General features: G+C 40.3%; 1 protein-coding gene across 2 annotated transcripts in view; it reads right to left on the reverse strand.

Moving 5' to 3' along the window:
* LOC110954003 (noelin-2-like) overlaps nt 1-19,844 on the reverse strand; it is a 30,094-nt gene extending 10,250 nt beyond the window's left edge. The window contains exons 1-5 of one of the 2 annotated variants that reach the window (XM_051945583.1): nt 19,707-19,844; nt 13,326-13,475; nt 10,452-10,607; nt 4,264-4,483; nt 1,367-1,473 (exon numbers count right to left, since the gene is read on the reverse strand). In XM_051945583.1, the coding sequence (XP_051801543.1) occupies nt 1,367-1,473; nt 4,264-4,483; nt 10,452-10,586 (462 nt within the window). In that variant the 5' untranslated portion in view covers nt 10,587-10,607; nt 13,326-13,475; nt 19,707-19,844. Of the gene's footprint in view, nt 1-1,366; nt 1,474-4,263; nt 4,484-10,451; nt 10,608-13,325; nt 13,476-18,879; nt 19,666-19,706 lie in introns of those variants that run through there. The other variant, XM_022198259.2, reaches the window with a different exon arrangement.
* Between the last annotated feature and the right edge of the window lie 289 nt (nt 19,845-20,133).

Below are 20,133 nucleotides of genomic sequence, written 5' to 3' on the forward strand. Positions count from 1 at the left end.
GATTGGGTTTCTACAGTGGGGTGAGTATTTTCATTACAGTCTTTCTAAAGTAATTCTATTTGATTGTTCATATTATGATCTTTTCATTTTCATGTGGTAATTAAGTTGTGTTGCACAGAGTTGTCCTGACTTTTGTTGTACACTACACACATCTTTTCTAATGATTGTGCATGGAGTAGAAGGTTTCTGGGCCAGTACAGGAAGGAAGGTAAAATGCTGAATGCAAATTTTAGAGCAGGAGAAACAACCTGAAATGGCTCTTTGAATTGAAAAAAAGTTAGCTCTGCAAAGAGGAAAGAAATGCATCCAACATGATGGTTAGGCCTCAAGGATACACACTAAAGCACTTAAAGTCAGACACAACTGTGTTTGTTTATGGGAGAGCTCCACAGAGCTCCTTAACGCTGGGAAGAAAAAAGACAAGATAAAAGTGATTTCAGCAGTTTACAGCTTTTTATAGATTCACTGGCTTATTTATAATACACCCCGGAAAGAGCCATACTGTACAATTCTTGTGGTTTTCCGAACATCATGCTCAGTTTTGGGAGCATCTACTTTACACCATTAAAAGACAGAGAAAGAAAAAGCTTCCTCTGCTTGGCACAAAGATGCAAACAGACACGGGGACTGTGAAACAGCCCCCACACATAACCCCCATAACTGTACCAGTCACACTGGTAACTGGAAAACAGGAGGCAATAACTGGGATACTGCTGCTGTGTATAGCTGCTTCTCATCACCAGGGAGACACTCTAATAGGGAACAGGCAAGGGTCACCATAGCGATATAAATCACACCTGGCAACTGGAAGACAGTCGCCTTGACAACTAGCTTAATATGCGCTCCCTAAGCGAGTGTGTGTGTGTGTGTGTGTGTGTGTGTGTGTGTGTGTGTGTTAGAAATGGGTGAAGCTTGTAGTGAGCAGAGACAGAGTGCACACAGGAGTAATGTTAAAAATAAGGCTGAAGGAGACAGAAAAATATATTAGGAAAAACTTGGAGCTTGGCTACCTTGTCACGACAAGTACAACACCTGCTTCACGTGTCATGTGCACACACACACACATGCACACCTGTTCAGTCAGCAGACGTAGCTGTCGACTCCGTGAAAAGGTTTGGGAGCCTCATCTACATGATGTACTCTATCTTAACCTGAACCATCAGAACTGAATATGAAGTCCTAACTTTAACTTTAACCTACTTCTTACCAGGTTTTAACCCTCAAACACCTCTTTGAAGGTGTTTCAGGAAGTGACAATTGGTCAAAATGTTTTCACTTTCTAAAGACGTCCCCTCCAAGGTCTAAATCTCAAGCTAGTTGTTGCAAAGATAGATGTGCAAAGTCCACACACACACTGCACACCTACCCTGCTGTCAGAGCTGGGAATCATGGCGTCCGTCATCCAGGAGCCAAATCGGGACCCCGAGGCTCTCACGGTGATTGGGTTGCTAACTGCAGTCAGACGACCACAACCTGTCAACAAACCATCAACATATTGTGTAAAATCTGCAATGAAGATTAAAAAAAAAAATGCAGTTTATACATTCAGCAAGAACATGGAGACTGTACAGAATGTGCTCATATTTTCTAGCTTGGACTGAGCAATGTTCCCTGTCAAGGTGACTAGACCAGCTAGTTTATGAGCAGTCATCACCTGCCACCAGTCTCAACACAATTTAATAACCTTTCATGAAATCCTGAGAATATGTTTGGGCCCCAAGCAACTGTTTCTCCTCCACAAAATGATAACTTAGAGGAGGCATGACTGGAATAAGGTGCAAGTTTAAAGAAAGTGTTTTAGAAAGCACTTCTGATGTGAATAAAGCACTCCATCAGTCGTATCCACTGACCGAGTGTTTTAGCTGCATAACCTGATGGAAGTGTTTACACAACTAAATAGAAAATGCGACCTCATCGCGCAAAATGTTTTGAGTTTAAACAGCATCTGTATGTTTGAAAGGCTGTTCTAAAAGTGTAGTTTATTTCACTGAGAAGTTTAAGAGGCTTTTTTTCAGCTTAGATTCACGTCAGTTATAATGGATTTCAATAAGGAAAGATTTTCAGCACAAAAGCAATGTCAAAACATCCACACGAACATCTGAAAGCCCTTCTGCACTATAATCCACTTCAATGCTTTCTATTCATAGGCTCGACACTGCACGTCCCAACAATTTGAGTCAAAATATGGCTAAATAACACTATTTCTGCTTCTGTCTTCATGTAAGACCTTGTCAGACTTGATTGTTGGAGAACTGCCTGCCGCTCTTAAAGCAATAGTTTGGCATTCTGTGAAAAATGTCCATTCGCAGTCTGGTGGAGAGTTAGATGAGAAAATCAATACCACTCTCATGTCTGTCCAATATATACAAAGCTTGGACAGAGTCGAGCTTGCCGTTTCCCCTGTGTACAGTATTTATGCTAAACTATCTGGCTACTAGCTGCAGTCTTACATTTACCGTACAGACATAAGGGTGGTATAAATCATCATGTCTAGCTCTGGAAAGCGAATCAGAGTAGCAATATCTGAACAGCTGCAAATTTACATCTGCATCTTTAAAAAAACATTATTTTGTGTCAGTTGCAGTCTGAGGAGAGCAAAACGTGATTGTCTAATTTCACGCAAGTGTCATGTTTTCTGTGGTCAAGTGATGAGATGTTGCTACGCTACTTATTAAAATTGATATTGTTTTCCCCTTCTGTGCTACAACAGCTATTTCGGATCAGCAGTGTATTATCAGTGGAACCAATTAATGGTGCCTTCAAGTGGGGTGTGTTTGTTGTGCTTACTGTATGTATAGAGCCCATTTGACCACGACTTCATTACTAAATTCTTCTGGTTGTTGTTGAAAGTTCTGAGCTGTGGCTTATTGTATGATGATTTTATTAAAACGTAGAAGCAGATGAAAGTTGCATTGAATCATTATAATTAGACTTTGGTAAAGTCCCCCTCTGGTGTAAATTAAGTTGTTTTGTTTTCTTTACCTTGCTGACATGTCAGCGTGGTGTTTTTAATGTTAGAAGACACATATTAATTGAAATAGTCAGTCAGTACCATGGCTGAGCATTTCCACTTTCAGATTCAGATTATTTAAAAAAAGGACAGCGAGCAGTTACATTAAAAAGATGGCTGCACCAGATTTAGCATCATGCTAATTTCCATCTGTAGTCCTTTGAATCTGCAGCACACTGATGACAATCTGATTAAAATCATCCATGTCCTCATTTTTCCCGTCTTGATTACTGCAACTCCCTTTTATCGGGCATTCCACAAAAATTCCTCTCCTGCCTCCAACTGGTCCAGAGCACAGCAGCTAGGCTTCTTACTGGTTTTAACAGACGACATCCCATCTCTCCTGTTCTAGCTTCCCTCCACTGGCTCCCTGTCCATTTTAGAATTGATTTTAAGATTTTACTGATCACTTTTAAAGCTTGCCAGGGCTTTGCTGCTGGCTATATTTTAGACATGCTAATCCCGTACGTCGCAGCCTTAGATCTTTGGGTGGATCCCTCCTAGTTGTTCCAAAGTCGAAGCTTAAATCCAAAGGTGACCGAGCCTTCTCCATCAGGTCCCCACGGCTTTGTAACGACCTGCCTGAGGACATAAGGCTCGTCAAATCAGTAAATTCTTTGACATCAGTTATTAAAACCTACTTCAATAGACTCGCCTTCCAGTAAAGCTCTCTTTTATCACTATGTTCTACCTGTCAAAGCACTTTGTGAATGTTCTTCTGAAAGGTGGTATACAAATAAAGTTATTATTAATATTACTATTATAATCTCAAACATATCATTTAGACTTTAGGGTTTCACATGTACTAAACTGAAGGAACCAATCCTATTGACTTGCAGGGTTCATGTATCATTGTTCTTCAGAATCAGTTTCTGGTTCTAACTTGTGGTTGTGTTATTTCCAGTATTTCAACTTCCCTATTGCAGCTTGGCAGCAATCTCCCTGCCTGACAAATGCCCCGGATAATACCACAGATTTGTTGATTAAAATTGAGATTTTTAACTTGAACTACAGGTAACCCTGGTGATGTATTTTCTCCTTTATAGCCACACAAGAGATTATAGACCAACTTCTTGAAGCTGAAGAGTGCTTGTGATGACAAACCTTCTGTTCATGCGTGTTAATCTGTCAAGTGCCCTCCTCAACCATCTAAACAGCAGGAAATTCATCTCTCTGACTTTCCACGTGGAAAATACAAACTCATCAGTTACTTTCAAAGATATTAATTTTATCACTCTGCTTTCAGCGCTTACCCAGTTTGTTCATGCAGCTGTGCAGCCTGGTCTCCAGCAGCAACACCCTCTGCTGAAGCTCCTCGTAATCGTACGCTCCGATCTCCTCCTGAATGGCTGTCAGGATGATTGACAGGTTGAGCAGCTCCATTCGCAAGGTGGCCAGAGTCTGTAGGTCCAGTCTGTACTGCTCCACTACTGACAAGAGGGGCCGCAGCTGAGACATCTGGCCCTTTAACTCCTGTGGCCCCATGAAAAACAGAGGAAAAACGAAGTTAGAGAGAAGATCTGCACTCATGCGCTTAATTCTGAAAAAAACGTCTGCAGTATTATTCCCCCTCTTTCAGGTGCTGTAGCTCCGAGTCACTGCTCCTCCACAGTCATTTGAGGCAGTTTATGCATCTGGACCCTCCTCCCAGCTTGTCTAACCTGAAGGAACCCCAGAGTATATTCCAGGTTCCTCTCATTCAGCTAATTATACTTCCTACCATCCTCACTCCTCTCTCCTGCAGCCTGTGGCCCGGAAATTGATCGAGCGAGCAGAGTGGAGGCAGGAGCTTTAAATGAGGAACCACCGGTGTATTCTGTGCACTTTTTTTTTAATGGAAAGCAGCACTCATTCACTCCAAATTTTAGTGATTAGGCAGCGGATTTGATGAGACAAACGGCTTTGTTATAATTCTAATTTCACTGAATGGTTTCAAAATGGTATATTACATAAAATGATGTGGAAAAAGTAAACCAAAATCAGAGACTATCATTACTCGTATGTGTTCCACTGTGTTTGCAGTACAAACTATTGCTGAATCCTTATTCAATTTGTTGTCTTTTGAAAATGGACTCATTTCTTGAACCCTGAAAGTATCACAGGTCTATAATCAGTAATGGAGCAGCAGTCTTAGGGTGCTTTCTTTACATTTTCACTTAATTATTTCAAAATGGTTCCATTTTTTTTCATTAGATTGAATTTTTCATTCATTTTTTTACTGCGAAAACTTAACACATGGTATATAAACATATGATCCGGTGTACTTTAATGAGGCTGGATGTCTGCAAGTAGCCACCTGGTGTACCCTGCTGGTAACAAGGTGATTGGAGCTTATTGTTGGAGAAAAATTACATGAACTCAAACATGTAGCTGAAGGACAGTGGCACGCTGATAAGTTAATAGAAAAAAATGTCTGTGCATTTGACGCTGAAGGTTGAAAGAAACAATCTAAGTCATCTGGCCCAATTTATACCTTTTGGATCCAACTTTGGTTACATGCCTTCAAGCTTGATTCATTCTTGTTTATGATTTAGAATAATGTTTGTTTTTATTCTTCTTTAATTTATTCTTCTGCTGCACGTCATGATTAATTGCTGCTTCCACTCCACGCCGCTCCTCTTAACTCTCCGCCCGGAGGAGCTAAGAGTACTTAGATAGATGCGAGGGAACCAAAGAACCGCATTAACCAAATGGAAAGCACCCTGAAGAACATGCTAGAGGGACTACACATCCCATCTGGCCTGTGAATACTTCAGAGTCCCACAGGAGGAGATGGAAGATGTGCTGGAGGAGAGTATGTCTGGGCTGGGCTGCATAGTTTGCTGGCTCTGTGACCCAGATTTCATTTTTTTAACAGCTCACACTGGATAATTTTGAATTGGTCTGGCTGGTGAGAACAGAGCTTTTTCAGTGATCGGCTTAAATAAAAATCAGTAAGATTATAAATTAGGAAAAAACGGTGTGTCACAGGAGGATAAGCAGTTTTTTTTTTAGATACTTCTTTTACATATCTGTTTTAGTCTTGAGTCTTAGATGTGTCTTCACCTTCAAATCCCACCAAAACTGTTTGCTGTGTAGAGAAAGGCGTTGGATCAGATATTGGGGGGAAAAAAAGGAGAAGGATTAAAAGAAGTGTCAAAAGCGAAGACAAATACGTTAGCATCTCCTCAGAACATCACACACCCCCGCACGCAAACACAACTACATATCCAGGAAACAGGCTTGGCAGTCAGTCAAACACTATGTGTCTGATCCTTTGCTCGCTATCTTGAAATCAGGCCCCTTAATATTTTTCCAGCATCACTTTGAAACATTTTATGAAACCGTTTTAGTCCCAGTTTTCACTTATCATAAAAGCACAGAGTGGAAAAAGCTGATACTAAAAGCAATTGACCTCCAATTTGTCTACTTTATCATCTCTGATTGGTATTGGCAGCGTTATTTGTATATAATTGCATGTTCATTAAACATTCATTAAAATCCATCTTGACAATATGCCAAAAATGTCATGGTTTGTTAGATAGTGAACGCTTTACCTGGCTAATCCCTCCCCTGCCATGCCTCCTCCTTCATCTTCATTTCTCTAATCTCTCCCTTCCTGTTCCACTCTTTTATCTCTCCTGCTCTCTCTGCCTAACCTTTACCTTCCCACTTACTTCACTTTGCTCATTCCTCTCATCCTTCTCTCCCATGGGGAAAAACATTCATGTGCAGTAAGATATCCTTTCCTCTCTATTTCCTGCCTTTTTCTCCTCCATCTCTCTAACAATAAATCTCTCCGTCTGACCTCCCGTTCTCCATCTCTCTTGGTTCCTTCCTCCGTGGGATAAAAATACTGTTTAGTTATTGATAAACTTACTGTTGTTGCCCATAAATATTCAGGAGCTCTGCCTCTCGGTGCAAATTCAAAAGCTTATGACTGTGAAAACCCCCAAGGAGCAACAAGCGCATGCACACAAACACAGATAGGCATAAACTAACTATATAAAAACTTAAAAACAGACCCCCCCCCCAGTTGTTAAGAAGATGCTCGGCAGAAGATGAAAGGCAGGATGGACTTATAGTGAAGCTGTAATATGCTCTATTCGAGGAAGTAAGGGTTAGTGTTTGTGGGGACATAAATCTGTTTACACAGTTACACTGTGAGGAACTGTCCCCCTTTTGGAAATGCAAGTAATGCAACATAAATCATCACATTTTAGTACAAAGAGGTGTGCTAAGGTTACAATATGAGTTTGGGTTAATAAAATCTCCAAGAAATTAATGTAAGTCAATATATATTGTCCTGGGAAATGATGGAAACACAACAGTGTGTGTATGAACGTATTTGTCCTCTTCTATTTGATTCATAAAAGATCTCATGTGTTTAAATTTCCTATGATATTGCATCTATGACCATCTAAATGCATCAGCAATTTATGTCTTTTATGCTTGCTGTTTTGTATTTTTGCTGAATTCTTTGGTAATTAAGGGCACGTTGCTGATTTGATACAAAGCATTTTTACACAAAATTTGTAGTTTCAGTCTGCAGCCTTTTGCTCAGCAGTTGGGTAAATACATAATTGAAGGACTTCTGAAATCCAACGTTTAAAAAAAATCATGTTTTTTATGTTCATTGTCATCATGTCTTCACAAATTTCATAATTATTTTTTATGGAAACAATCACTTAATATTAAAAAATGACTGGATATGACTAAAATGTCAACTAAATAACCATACAAATTTAATATCAACCACTTTCTAATTAGCTGAACAAGAATAAAATGAGCTTATTCAAAAACAGTTTTGATTGTGTTCTTTTTATTAAGTTGAGATAATCATGACAGATGTTTCTTTTTTGGGAATATATCAAATTTTATATGGAAAATTGTATCTGTGTCCGAGAAATCACTTTAAACTAAGTTACCCATTAGAAAAATACCTCTCCAGGAAGTGTGTTAATTCCAGATCACATGACCTGCTCCACATGATGTCACTTCCTCCTGAAGAAACGTCAGGTAGGACTCCAAGGCTTTCTGAGTTATTTAATATAAAGTAGTGAGTGAATCAAGTGTGGACCCTGTTACTACAATATCTTATAAATCACTTTCGATTTCAATTTTACTCAATTGTATATATAATATTTAGAAGAATCTTTCCGTAAAAATGCCATGTGGTGTTTGGTTATAGGCGGCCGTGTTGATTTTAGGCCTGAAAACAGCAAAAATGTCGACTATGATACAAAAAATCCTGCATTTATATATTGACCCAGTTACCAATCAACCATTGGAGACCTGGACAAGAAATTCTGTGGCGCATAACCTCTTGTAAAACAGAAAAGTGTTGTTTTTACTGAGCCTTCGAAGCTTTGGTAGGTAGATTTTGTTTCCTCTAGAAAGATTCAGGTAAGCCCTTTGCGCCACTTCCAGTCTTCAGACTAAACTAGGCTTTTCGCTATAGAGCAGCATTGATTGTACAGACGTGAGAGTGTCATCAGTCTTCTTATCTAGCCCTGCAAGAAAGCGAATAAGCGAATTTCCCAAAAACTATTCCTTCAGCACTGTATCATGAGACAGAGAGCAGCACGACCAAATGATTCAGTCAGACCAGAACTGGAAAGGTGAAGTTCAGTTGTGGGCTGTAGCAAAATATCAAAAGCATTTCAGGATACAAACAATCCATACATGGGAAGTGAGAGTCTTCCCAGTCTCTCTCTGAAACTGCCTAGACATTGGAGAGGCCTTGTGATTAAGCAGGTAAAAAAATCAGTCACATTGATCTCTATGCAAGATGATCAATTCAAGTCTGGAAGTGAATATATTTCCCTTACGCCTCACTGAAACCAATTCAGAACGCATCTGTCTTTGAAAAGGCCTACAAAGTACTGATCTGTACTAATTGCTAGTAATTCTACTGTGTTACATTTCTTTTAGCCTGATAAAGGAGACAGATGACTGCAAATTATTGTATTACAGTTCCGTGTAAATCTGCCATGAGTGAAATTTGTAACAAAATAAAACTTACCTACGGTAATTTGCCAAACAGAGAGGCTCTTTGATAATATCAGTTCAGTGTGAATCTGCATCAGCGTTTTTTCCTCAGTTGTTTTGTTTCTCTCTGCACATCTTCTGCTCACTTTCCCACTCAATTGTCACAGAGGCTGCTTTTCTGATTATAAATGAAAGAACTGCGCATTTTGGGTGCAAATATCAGGAGGCTCATGTCACTACACGGCACGGAGATTTACTCAGAAAAAACTCAAATCCATCAGAAGAGAAAAATCTCAAAGGATGTTCAGAATACGGACATGCATGGCAGCATGTGAGGAACATTCTGCTGTTTTTCAACAGGCTCAACAGCGATCGTGTGGCACATTGTTAATATCATATCCAGGGATAATGTTCACTTATCATCTGCAAATGAACCACACAAAACACAAATTTGATGTAAAACACACAAGGTTCTCAGGTCATAGTACTCCTGTGAGAATAGAGCTAAAGAATTACTTTTGAAACAGATGGAACAAAGACGTCTAGACACATAAACAAAATTTAGTTTGGATTTTAGATGCAAATCCCCAAATTAGTACTCCAGGTAAAGTTATCGGCAGGTTGTAAATGGTGAACAGGGTTTTGCTACCTTTCACTTCAATATCATTAGGAGTCCTGAGCTGCCACTTGCCAACATTAAACCATCAGTTTCACAGCTGTTTAACTGTTTGTATCATTTAGTCTTCATTCTTCAGATCAGTAGCCTCTTATTCTCTGTAGCCCTTGAGATAATCTTCCACTAGCCCCCTGTTTTGTTGCTGAAACAGACGCCTGCCAGTAGCATCATGGCAGAAAACAAAGAGCCTGATGAGATTACAACTCCTAATTTAAGAAGTGAAATTAAATTTCCTTCAATAAAAGACAATACTTCCATCCATACTTATCCTGGCAGCTAATCTTATCTTCACTCCTGAAATTTTAAAGCACGAACAAACCAACTGAAAAGAAATGTATATTGTAAATGTCTTGTGCTTCTCTGTATCAATATTATGCAAATTTATTATGCAAATATTAAAATTATGGAGTCTCTCCAGATGGATTTTTTTCTGACAGCTTGAAGCCTTAATGTGTGCAGTGATGCTGCAGTTTTGCTGGCACCTTCAGAACAAGGCTGTGTGACATTTTTACACAGTGGACATGAAGCCAGCAAATTGACAGCTTCAAGACAAATTTTGTCCCCTTGATGAAAGAGGCTCGCGTGTCTGAGCGCAGGCAGGAAACTTCAGCTTGGCATGCGTGAAATCAATGTTTTCACACCAAAGGTTATATGTTCCCTACAGCGACCGTCTTTCACTGCATGTGTGTGTGTGTGTGTCTGTCTGTCTGTGTGTGTGTGTGTGTGTGTGTGTGTGTGTGTGTGTGTGTGTGTGTGTGTGTGTGTGTGTGTGTGTGTGTGTGTGTGCTTGTGTACCTGCAGGCCTTTAGCTGTCAGAGTGCGGGGATTGGCCACGTAAGTGTGTAAACGTCCGTCCACTCCTCTCACTAGCGGCTCAGAGTCTCGGACATACTGCAGGTCTCTGGATGTCCGCAGGTCGACCACCTCCATGGACTGACTGACATTCTGAACCTGACACACACACACACACACAAACACATACAAGGTCGATATTATGAGTGATGATTATTGGTAGTGATCCCTGTTGTTAGAAATGCTTATGATTGGTTTTGGCTGCTGTCTGATTACTGGCACCTGTTATTTGTTTCTACGGACCTGTTGTTTGCTGACAAACATGGTTGTGTAGTGATATGACGTTATTCTTAAAGGTCTAGTTGATTTTACCGCCTCCTGTGGCGTCTGGCCTTGTAGATATATTTGGTTTTATTAACCCAGTAAATATCCTTCAGTTAGACTGCTGCCTTCACCGCAGCACAGCTGTCATAATAATGAAATTCAATTTGTGCTAGTTGGGACATTGACAAATGGCATTTAGAAATGTTGTGTCTCACCAGAAATGCTCGCATAAGATAAATTCCAACATGTTTAAGAGTGTGTGCATCCAAAAGTATAGTGTGAATTGGCTATTTGAAGATACTGTAGCAGCTATCTATCATCTTGTTGTTATTCTAAAAGATTAGGAGTCTTTGGTTTTACGAGTAGCTCTATGAGGCTGCAATTAGCATCTTTCTATACTGGCGCAATGATACTTTGAGCTAAATGCTAGCAACGTGCTAAACGTACTGATGGTTACTTTATGAATGATGGGGCTACATGAGATTGAAGAAGACTAAAGTTATCACAACATATCAATCCATAACAATCCAGCTTTAAGAGGACACACATCACTTGCCTGGGGACCAGACAGCCTTTATATTGTGTATTACAAATACACATAAAGTCAGTCTGGAACTGCTCCATTGAACCAAATCTAGCCCAGAGGCGGGACTACCGATCACAGCTTGAATTGGAGAGAGCCAATCAGCGTAACACATGTGTGACGCAATCACTAAGCGACCTAACAATTGCCTTTTCCTCGCTCTGTTGCGGTCGCATCGTTAACGCCCGCCTCTGGTGCTCTGATTGGTTCAGTCTGATCTGCTCGGAGCTTGAAAACCTGTCAAAATGTGTCAATGGAGGAGGGCTAGACCGTATTCCCGTATATCCCTTATAACGGGAATACAGTCTAGCTAAGCTAGGCTAACACATCACCACCCATATGGGAGTAAAAGGAGGATTTGCTATGAATACACACTGTATGTATACACATCGAGCAAGGACACAACCACACTGTAAGTTTGGATGATGACTAGATTAAGGCCTGAGGACTTTCGAGCCTATATATAAAACTCATTCATGTAAGGAACACAGTGTGCTTTTATTGGGTATTTTTCTAGCAGAATGTAGTTCTAATTTAAGGTGAGGACTGTGGATGATCCAAAACAGGGGAGACACTGAATCAGGAGAGACACACTGCCACTGAATTTTTTAAATGTAATTTTGTAAAGCTGTGTGCGCCACAGACAAAATTCCTTTCTGCTCAGTTTTAACATGGAGACAGCAGAAATACCTGAGACTGCTGAACTGAAAGTTTCCAGATAAAAGGGGTGTGACAAAAGCACAACTGTTGTGTTTCGTTTTTGCTATTCCTACGACACAACATGATGTAAAAACACACAGATCATGTTTCTCTTTGAATGAGTATCTCATTAGATCTGTTTAAACATGAGTTTTGCACCTACAGTGTGTCGTGTTTTAAAGAAACAAACACTCTCATGCCTCTTCTCGTTAGCCATCATGAGATGCTACCACACACTTCAAATCTGTTTTGATACTGAATGGGAAAAAGACAAGCGTGTAAAAAAAATATAAAAATGACCCAGATATCCAGAAGTGATATGCAAACAAACAAACAAACAAACCCACCCACACATCTCCTACTATAACACATGCTGCGGAGGCCAGAGAGAAGCAGAAAAATGTGAGCACAAACACGCACACACATTCACACTCACAGCAGGATGGAGGTGTCACTTCCAGAGACATGCTGAGCTAATTAAGATTCATAAATACGAAAGCCTCCCAACAGGAACAGGAGTGAGGAGAGGGGAGAAGAAGGTATTTCTGATGGTGTTCATCTACCTATTTTCATATCTCGCTTGTTTTGTGTGAAGACCGTACAGGATGCAACACCGGCAGTGAATGACATAAAGCCTTATAATCCTGGTGATGTTCACGTCGGCGTGCTGCGGTTTGCTTTTGCTTGGGCGAGAATGCAGCCTGTATACATCTTGATGTGTGAGGCTTACAGTACTGCATGCTTTGAGAAATGTTTGCTGGCCTGATGGTGTTCAATAATTCATCAATTTCTGTCACAAATCACTTTTACGGCTCTCCCGGGGCGCACATATATTGAGAGAATATGCTTACGCAGTCAGATGCATATGCTCACATAAACACACATGCATTCACATATTTGAACAGAGACAAGCATACAAATGGCCATATACAGAACCTCACCCTCTGTACAGAACAAAGTGTTTCTTTCCCGGCTATCTGTCAGCCTTTCTTTTGAGTTTAAACTCTCTTGGCATGTTGAATGACTGAAAGTCTGCTGAGGATTCAGCTACTGATGTATCAGGGATACATCTGTCAGTGAGACCTGTGTGTGTGTATGTGCATGTGCGTCTGTTCATGTGTGTTTGTGCAAGTGTCAAAACAAAGAGACAGTCCGGTGAATATTTCATTCCAGGACGCCGCCACTCCCCTGTGCTGCATCGCAATGTTGACCACTGAAACATGCGTGGATGCACTCAACAGTCAGACAAACACTCACAAGTACACACACACCTGTTCAGTCAGCAGACGTAGCTGTCGACTCCGAGGGTCTCGTTTGCAGAGGTTTCGTGCCGGAGCGACCACCGTGCACACACACCTGCCGTCAGGATCTGAGGCTGTGCTGTACACCTGCCAGCCTTCCTCTGAGCCCGGGTACAAACCCTGCACACAAACAGGCTCTGGGTTAATGGAGTCACTGCAGGAATGACGTGTTAGTCGGACAATTAACAGAAGGCAAACACCATAAAGCACAAAACAGAATTCCGTGTTGTGATTTCACCTCATGCTTTTGAGGTCATCTCTGATATTTCTGTTTAGTTTGAAACATATAAACACATAAGTGTATTTTAGCTTATAGCATTGTGCCCAATTTGAGATTAAATTCAATTATAGCTGTAGAGCATTTTAAGCATTTTCTTGGAGCATATTATAGGAAAGTAAAATGCATGTCAACAAATTGATCAATCCTGCTGATGCAGCTTTTTAAGTTCTTAGCAACAGAGTCAGTTGGATGCAGAAAACAAAACCAAACAAACAAAACTGACCAAGCGCCTGCTGGTAAATCACTCAGGTGCATTACTGGAACTGAGAAAAAGAAAGTATTAAAACTATTAAAGTAACTTTAAATTAAACATCATAGCGTGTTGGGCTGTGTGTCAGACAAACATTATGATGGACAACTGACTAAACAAGAAAATAATCAATAGATTGTCAGATTAAGATATGATGTTACCTGCAGCCATAATGAATAGGAAATTGAAGTAAATAGAAATATAACTTGTATTCATAGTATCGCCAGGATCATAATTTACACAGAAACTGTATCCAAAATCCAAATTGTATCCACCCTGCTTCTAAAAAAAATTGAACTTTCGCTGAATCTGTAAACTCTATATGACCCATTTTCCTCCAGTCGGTATGGCCAAGCTAAATAAAAAACACTCCGATATCATGTATTTATCATATGGGCTTGTATACTGCAAACACTACAACCTTCATGAACACTCGCAGGGTGTTATGAATTATTTTGCTCTGAATCCTTCAGCAGTTATGTCTGCATATGCCTCCCATATACAGATGTGATAAAAGATGCGCGATAGAAGAAGACACAGGACAGAAAAGACATGTCCAGTAATCGTTTTAAAAGGCACACACTTTGATATCATGCTAGCATTAAAGAGCGATAACATTAAGCTACATTACAGTAACATTAAAGCAGTAAAGCTTGCAAGCTTTTAATATGTAGTCACTGTTACATAATTAGATGCTGTGTTTTATATTTTTCACACTGCACACTTTCCGTCATCATCTCAGCATATATTCAGGTCAGGCTTTAATCATCAAAGTGAGCAAATATTTTCCTCCTTAAAAGCTTTTTGGTCTAATTTTGCCCTGCAGGTAAATGTCTGCATGATTTCAGAAGCTTTAAAGCGGACACGTATCGTGATTTGCTTGTAAAAAGGAGAGCGTCTGCTCTTTGCGTTTTATTGTACTTGACTGCATCAAAGACATCCGTGTCTAAATTAGATATTCTTCATTTGCAGTTAAAATCAGCTGTGACATCTCCACACTTGTCTGTGTCCAGGAAAGCTAGCAGCATGACTGGAGAGTTTCCACCCTCTGCCTCCACAGACGGAACTGCTGTTCTCTCTGGCAAAAAGTCACAGATTCCCCAGAGCTCCCACAAATCTGCACAAAAGATGATTTCTCCCCTTCCTACAGTCCATGCTAATGCAAAGCAAGGCTTCTACTCTTGCTGCTACTATTTCATTCACATATTAAATTCATATTTCATCCACATATGCTTCCACAACCATTTCTATAAACCATAATATTAACATAAATTTTGAGCCATACTTTTAGTTTAGCGTGATATTTCTTTCCTCCTTTGTTACAATTTACAGAGAAACTAGCTTGGGAAGTAAAACTGTTCAGTTCCATCATTATTGTATGATGCTGTAATATTGTGCAACTAAATGTATAGCACTGGAATACTTCTGCTGTAAAACTACACATCAAAATGTATGTATTTTGATTCCACCGGTAAATCCCTCTTAGAATTACAGATGTGAATCTGAATTTTTGAAATTTAAAACAACAACTTCTAGACAATACAATCTGTCTTGGGTCACTCATTTCCCATTTGAGCGGTGACAAATTTACAAGCATGACTTGTTCCTCTCAGTTCTACAGAGCATTTTGTTGTCTTTAACTTCTTATATTGACTTTCATGCACATAGCTTTACCATTTCAATTCACTCTCAGTGTTGTTTTTGAACTGCAGAAATGAGGCTTTTAGCAGCTAAAGAGTGAGATGTATCTCTGAGAAGTTAATTAAGACTAAAAATAGAGCTGAACGAGAGTGAATATTAGACATTGCATTTATTAGATGGCCAGAACAAGCCTGCAAATGAATGTAAATGTTGGGCCATGTCTGCTGAATGTGTAAATAGGCCACAACTGACTAATACATTTTCACTATCAGTGCCATATGATCCAAATATAGGCTTCTGAATGTGTACCACTAAAAAATTACCCTTCAGATTTTGAAAAGAGGAATTCACAGCCTAAGTTAAGACAGTTGGTTTTCAAAAATAAATATTTCAATGGTATTCAAACATGGGCACCCCTGTACGTATTGTGGTTTTTCCTTTCATTATTAAGCATTCATGCTGCAACACTTTAGTTTGTGAAGGCCGTTATCTACTTCCATAAAAAAACATGATCTTATGTATCATGAAGAAAAGCACAAATACATTTGCTGAGGTGATTTGCGAGGCTGCAGCAGAGCGCAAGATGCAGGCAATTTTTGAAACTTCAAAAATACCATCCAAGTAAGTCATAACACGCTTCCTTTATTTAAATTTTGGGGTCATTTGGGTCCTCATCCGGTCGTGCTGAGGCGACAGCAATTGTTCCCCGAGGTCTGAACGTTTAGACCGAGTCACAACACATCACATAAGAGAGCACGTAAAATCATGAGCTCATTAGAGACAGATTTAACCAGGTCTTTGGTCTGACCTACTTACTGTTAACATTTTCGAACAATGTAAAGGAATGGCTGAGCCCAATATGACACTCGCCAGCCTGTCACAGTAATCTGGCAGAGAAGCTGCCCTACAAACCCTGAAAATGAATAATGACAGAGGAGAAAGCTGGGAGGATAGATGCATGAGAGGGAACATGAGGGAGAGGAGAGGGGGAGGCAGCCTGGAGGGAAACATCTGATAAATCAATCAGCTGGGTTTGGTGTGGTAACCTTGAAGTCCCATTTACAATGAAGCTGATGAGGGGAGGTGGGCTTTAAAAAAGGGGAAGGCGTGAACGGGATGAGAATATAAGCATCGGATGTGCCTTGTGCTCGATGTAATTAAACAGAGGAGGACATATGGCACCTTAGGGCTCATTTCACACAGGGGAAAAATGATAAAAATCTACACAGGCAGCTCAACTGATAGCGATCAGTGCAAATAGAGAGAGAACAGAGCGAACAGGGCTAAATTTCTGCAGTTAATACATTGCTGGTAAGAAGCAGTGGAGAGAGCAGTACAGCACACAATAAAATGTGTCCAGCGGCTTATTTCACTCAGAAATCTATCCGCTGTCATGTAGCTCAGTGAACCAGAGGTGCAAAAACTCCAGGTGGTGCTGCTGTGGTTTAAAGGTATACACTGTAGAGGAGCCCCACTTATTTGAAAAGTCATTTGATTAAAAGAAATTACATATTGACAGCATGCAAAGTACACCAGGACCACAACTATTTCACAGTCAGACAGATACATCTTTTATAAAGCACTTCTTTCCTATTATTTCTATCAAAAATACTATAAATAATAAGAATGAAAAGATGAAAAGCCTCCGCTGCCTCCTTTCAGTACCATGGAGGGTTAGTTTTGCTCTTTCGCTTTTTTTCACAGCAATTGCGAGAAAGTTTTTTTTTCTCTATTCTGAGCTCAAGTGAGTGAAGTTTATGAAATTGCATCAGCATGACAAGAAGAGTGGGTGTGCCTGAGTCTTTGTTAAAGTGAATTAGTGATTAATCATTCACTTGCATGAATTTTACATCAACAATAGCCTTATTTTATAATTTTATGCGTGATGCTTGAAAACTAGTCAGCAAGTGAGCTGAGATCCTGATAAATGGTTCATGTAGTTAAACAGAATTAATAAAGAATAAGCACATTAATGGTTAAAACAGACATAAAAAAAATAAATAAATGTTTGAAATAATGGCTAAAGGTAATCAGTAAATGTTAGAATTGCCTAAACTTAAAAATATGGAGATGACACGGGTCAAAGCAACGGATAAACGGCTAAAATAGCTCAAAGCAATGCAGGTTCCGCCATTATGAAGTTGATCAAAGCAGGAAGTATTCTGTGTGGAAAAAATAGTAGTACAACAACATCAATGCATTTATAATAAATACTTCCACACATCTGAACATCTGTAACATGACATGATGAAGGGATCATCTGACACAGCTGAGGGAATACGTCAGAAACTGCTTTACGGTAACAGAAGAGCAGATTTTAAAGCTTCTCTGTTTGTAAACTCACTACCACCTTATCCAATGGCAACACTGCCCCTCTAACATCTCCATCTGTTCTCAGTCACTTCTTGTGTGTGGCAGTGTGGCAGTGTGTGGGCGTCTACTTGCATGAGAATGTGTGCACTTTGCTGAACTTGCAAAGTACCACCACATAGCAGATGTGAGGCTCCTCTTGAGCCAGAAAGCTAAATCACCCAAGTCCGCATGAATACACACTGCACACACGCATGCATATAGGGGATATATACAGGGTTAAACGTCTGTGTGTGCAGTGGTCCAGCATGTACATGTCTGGGGTTGCCAGGGTGTTGCTAGGGCAACAAATCACTGGCTGTCCCATGGGTGAGTCAGCCTTCCCTAGGAGAAATATCACCCCAGTAAGTCTGAGACAGAGCAATCCTATTACTGGTGTGTGTGTGTAACAGTAGGTTTTCATGTGTGTGTGTGTGTGTGTGTGTGTGTGTGTGTGTGTGTGTGTGGCAGTGGGTGCATACTGTACATGTGTTCTTTATGACTCATTACAGAAAAGGTTATTTATTTATTTGTGCTATTTATTCTGCACATTTGTGACCTGCTGTGCCATTTTCTGCTCTTCTGAGTATGTTCTTTGATGTATTTTCTGCACCAGTGAACACATCAAATATCAGAATTTGACTCATTTTCCCTGTAAGGCTGGGTATTTGTTGTTGTTTTTTCTTCAAAGGATTTTATTTATTTTAATTTATCTTATTAAAAATAAACCATGTCACATTAGACATCTTATGTAATTATATGTGCTGAGTGTGGGTGTTGATGTGGTCAAAACAGCAGACACAAGTATGTGATGCTACACTGAAGATCACAAAACAACTCAAAAAGCAGTTAGACAGAAATATTTTCTGTTAAAGAGCGGACTCCTGCAAATCTTATAGAATTTATAAGATAAACATCTGTTGGCAAAGATTCTCTAGAACATTTTCCCATTGTACAGTGTATGTGTGTGTTTGTGTGAGTGTGTATATGTGCAGAATACATACACTGACAATCCTCTCATGTGTGCCCTCAGAGGAGATGATGGTTCCATTGAGTCCGACCAGCGACGGCAGAGTCTGGGACATCCAGTTAGTTACCATAGCCATAGTGCTGAGCACCGCGCCAATCTTCAACATGGGAACACTCATGCTGACACACACACATCCACGCACACAAACCGAAACTCTGGCTGGCTCTCACACACAGTCCAAACTGTTGACAGCAGTCATTCTAAAAACAGCAGCTACACAACATGATGTTTCAGGTAGCACGTTGTGTACACGCTCGCAAGTGTTTGCTTTTGAAAAAGCACAGCAGAGATTTTCCCACTGCTGAAGTCTCCGCTCCGGCGCTGCCACAGGTTAGTAAATTAATCCTGGCACACAAACCACTCCAGATGCCTCCATGTGAAGACACATAAGGTCCAAACATCCAGCGCTCGGCTCAGGCTGCAGGAGATGCTCCTGGACGCGGCTGGTTTGAACTATGTGCGTGTGTGTGTGTGTTTCCTGGACTCCTTCCTTTGTCTGGCAGTGAGGCGTTGTGGCAGAGCCAGCGCTGCTCGCTCATTTATCCACAAACTCTCTGCCTCTCCCTCCCTCCACCCTCCCTCAGACACACTCCTCCATCTCTCCTCCATCTCTCACTCAGTCTCAGTCGTTCTCTCAACTTCTTCATCCAAGCAGCTCAATCTCTCCTTGAACAATATTTGATGAAATGAATGAGCGCACCGCGTGAAATATAAAGCAAGATAACAAAATCTCATTCACTCAACATTTATCCTCTTTTCTCTCTTCTAAATTCATGGTCCTCTTTTTCTTATTTTCCTGACCTGTAGTTTCCCCCTTTCATCTTGATTGCAGTCAACACATCCATTTCTTGTCCTTTATCCATTTCTTCTCCATTATCCCCCTCTTTTCCTTTATGTTGATTGAATGCACACGCCTACATGAATGCACAATGCTCTAGATTGACCTGTCCCCTTATCTTTCTGTGTGTGTGTGTGTGTGTGTGTGTGTGTGTGTGTGCTTCATATGCATCACAAATTGGTGCAACACTGCCACCATGTGACCAGGGACTCCTGCCAACTCCTAACTCAATATGCGAGCTGCTACACACTAGATTTGATTAAAACTTCAGAGAAAGTACAAGTTGTGCAGGAGATGCTTTGTGTGATTTGTGTCTGCAGCGTTTCCATGGAGGCAACAAACTCCACGTCTGTATTTTGTATGTGTCTACCTGCAGTTTAGAAAAAGCTA

The sequence above is a fragment of the Acanthochromis polyacanthus genome, chromosome 3 (assembly GCF_021347895.1).
Source record: "Acanthochromis polyacanthus isolate Apoly-LR-REF ecotype Palm Island chromosome 3, KAUST_Apoly_ChrSc, whole genome shotgun sequence".
In the NCBI taxonomy this organism is placed as follows: domain Eukaryota; kingdom Metazoa; phylum Chordata; class Actinopteri; family Pomacentridae; genus Acanthochromis; species Acanthochromis polyacanthus.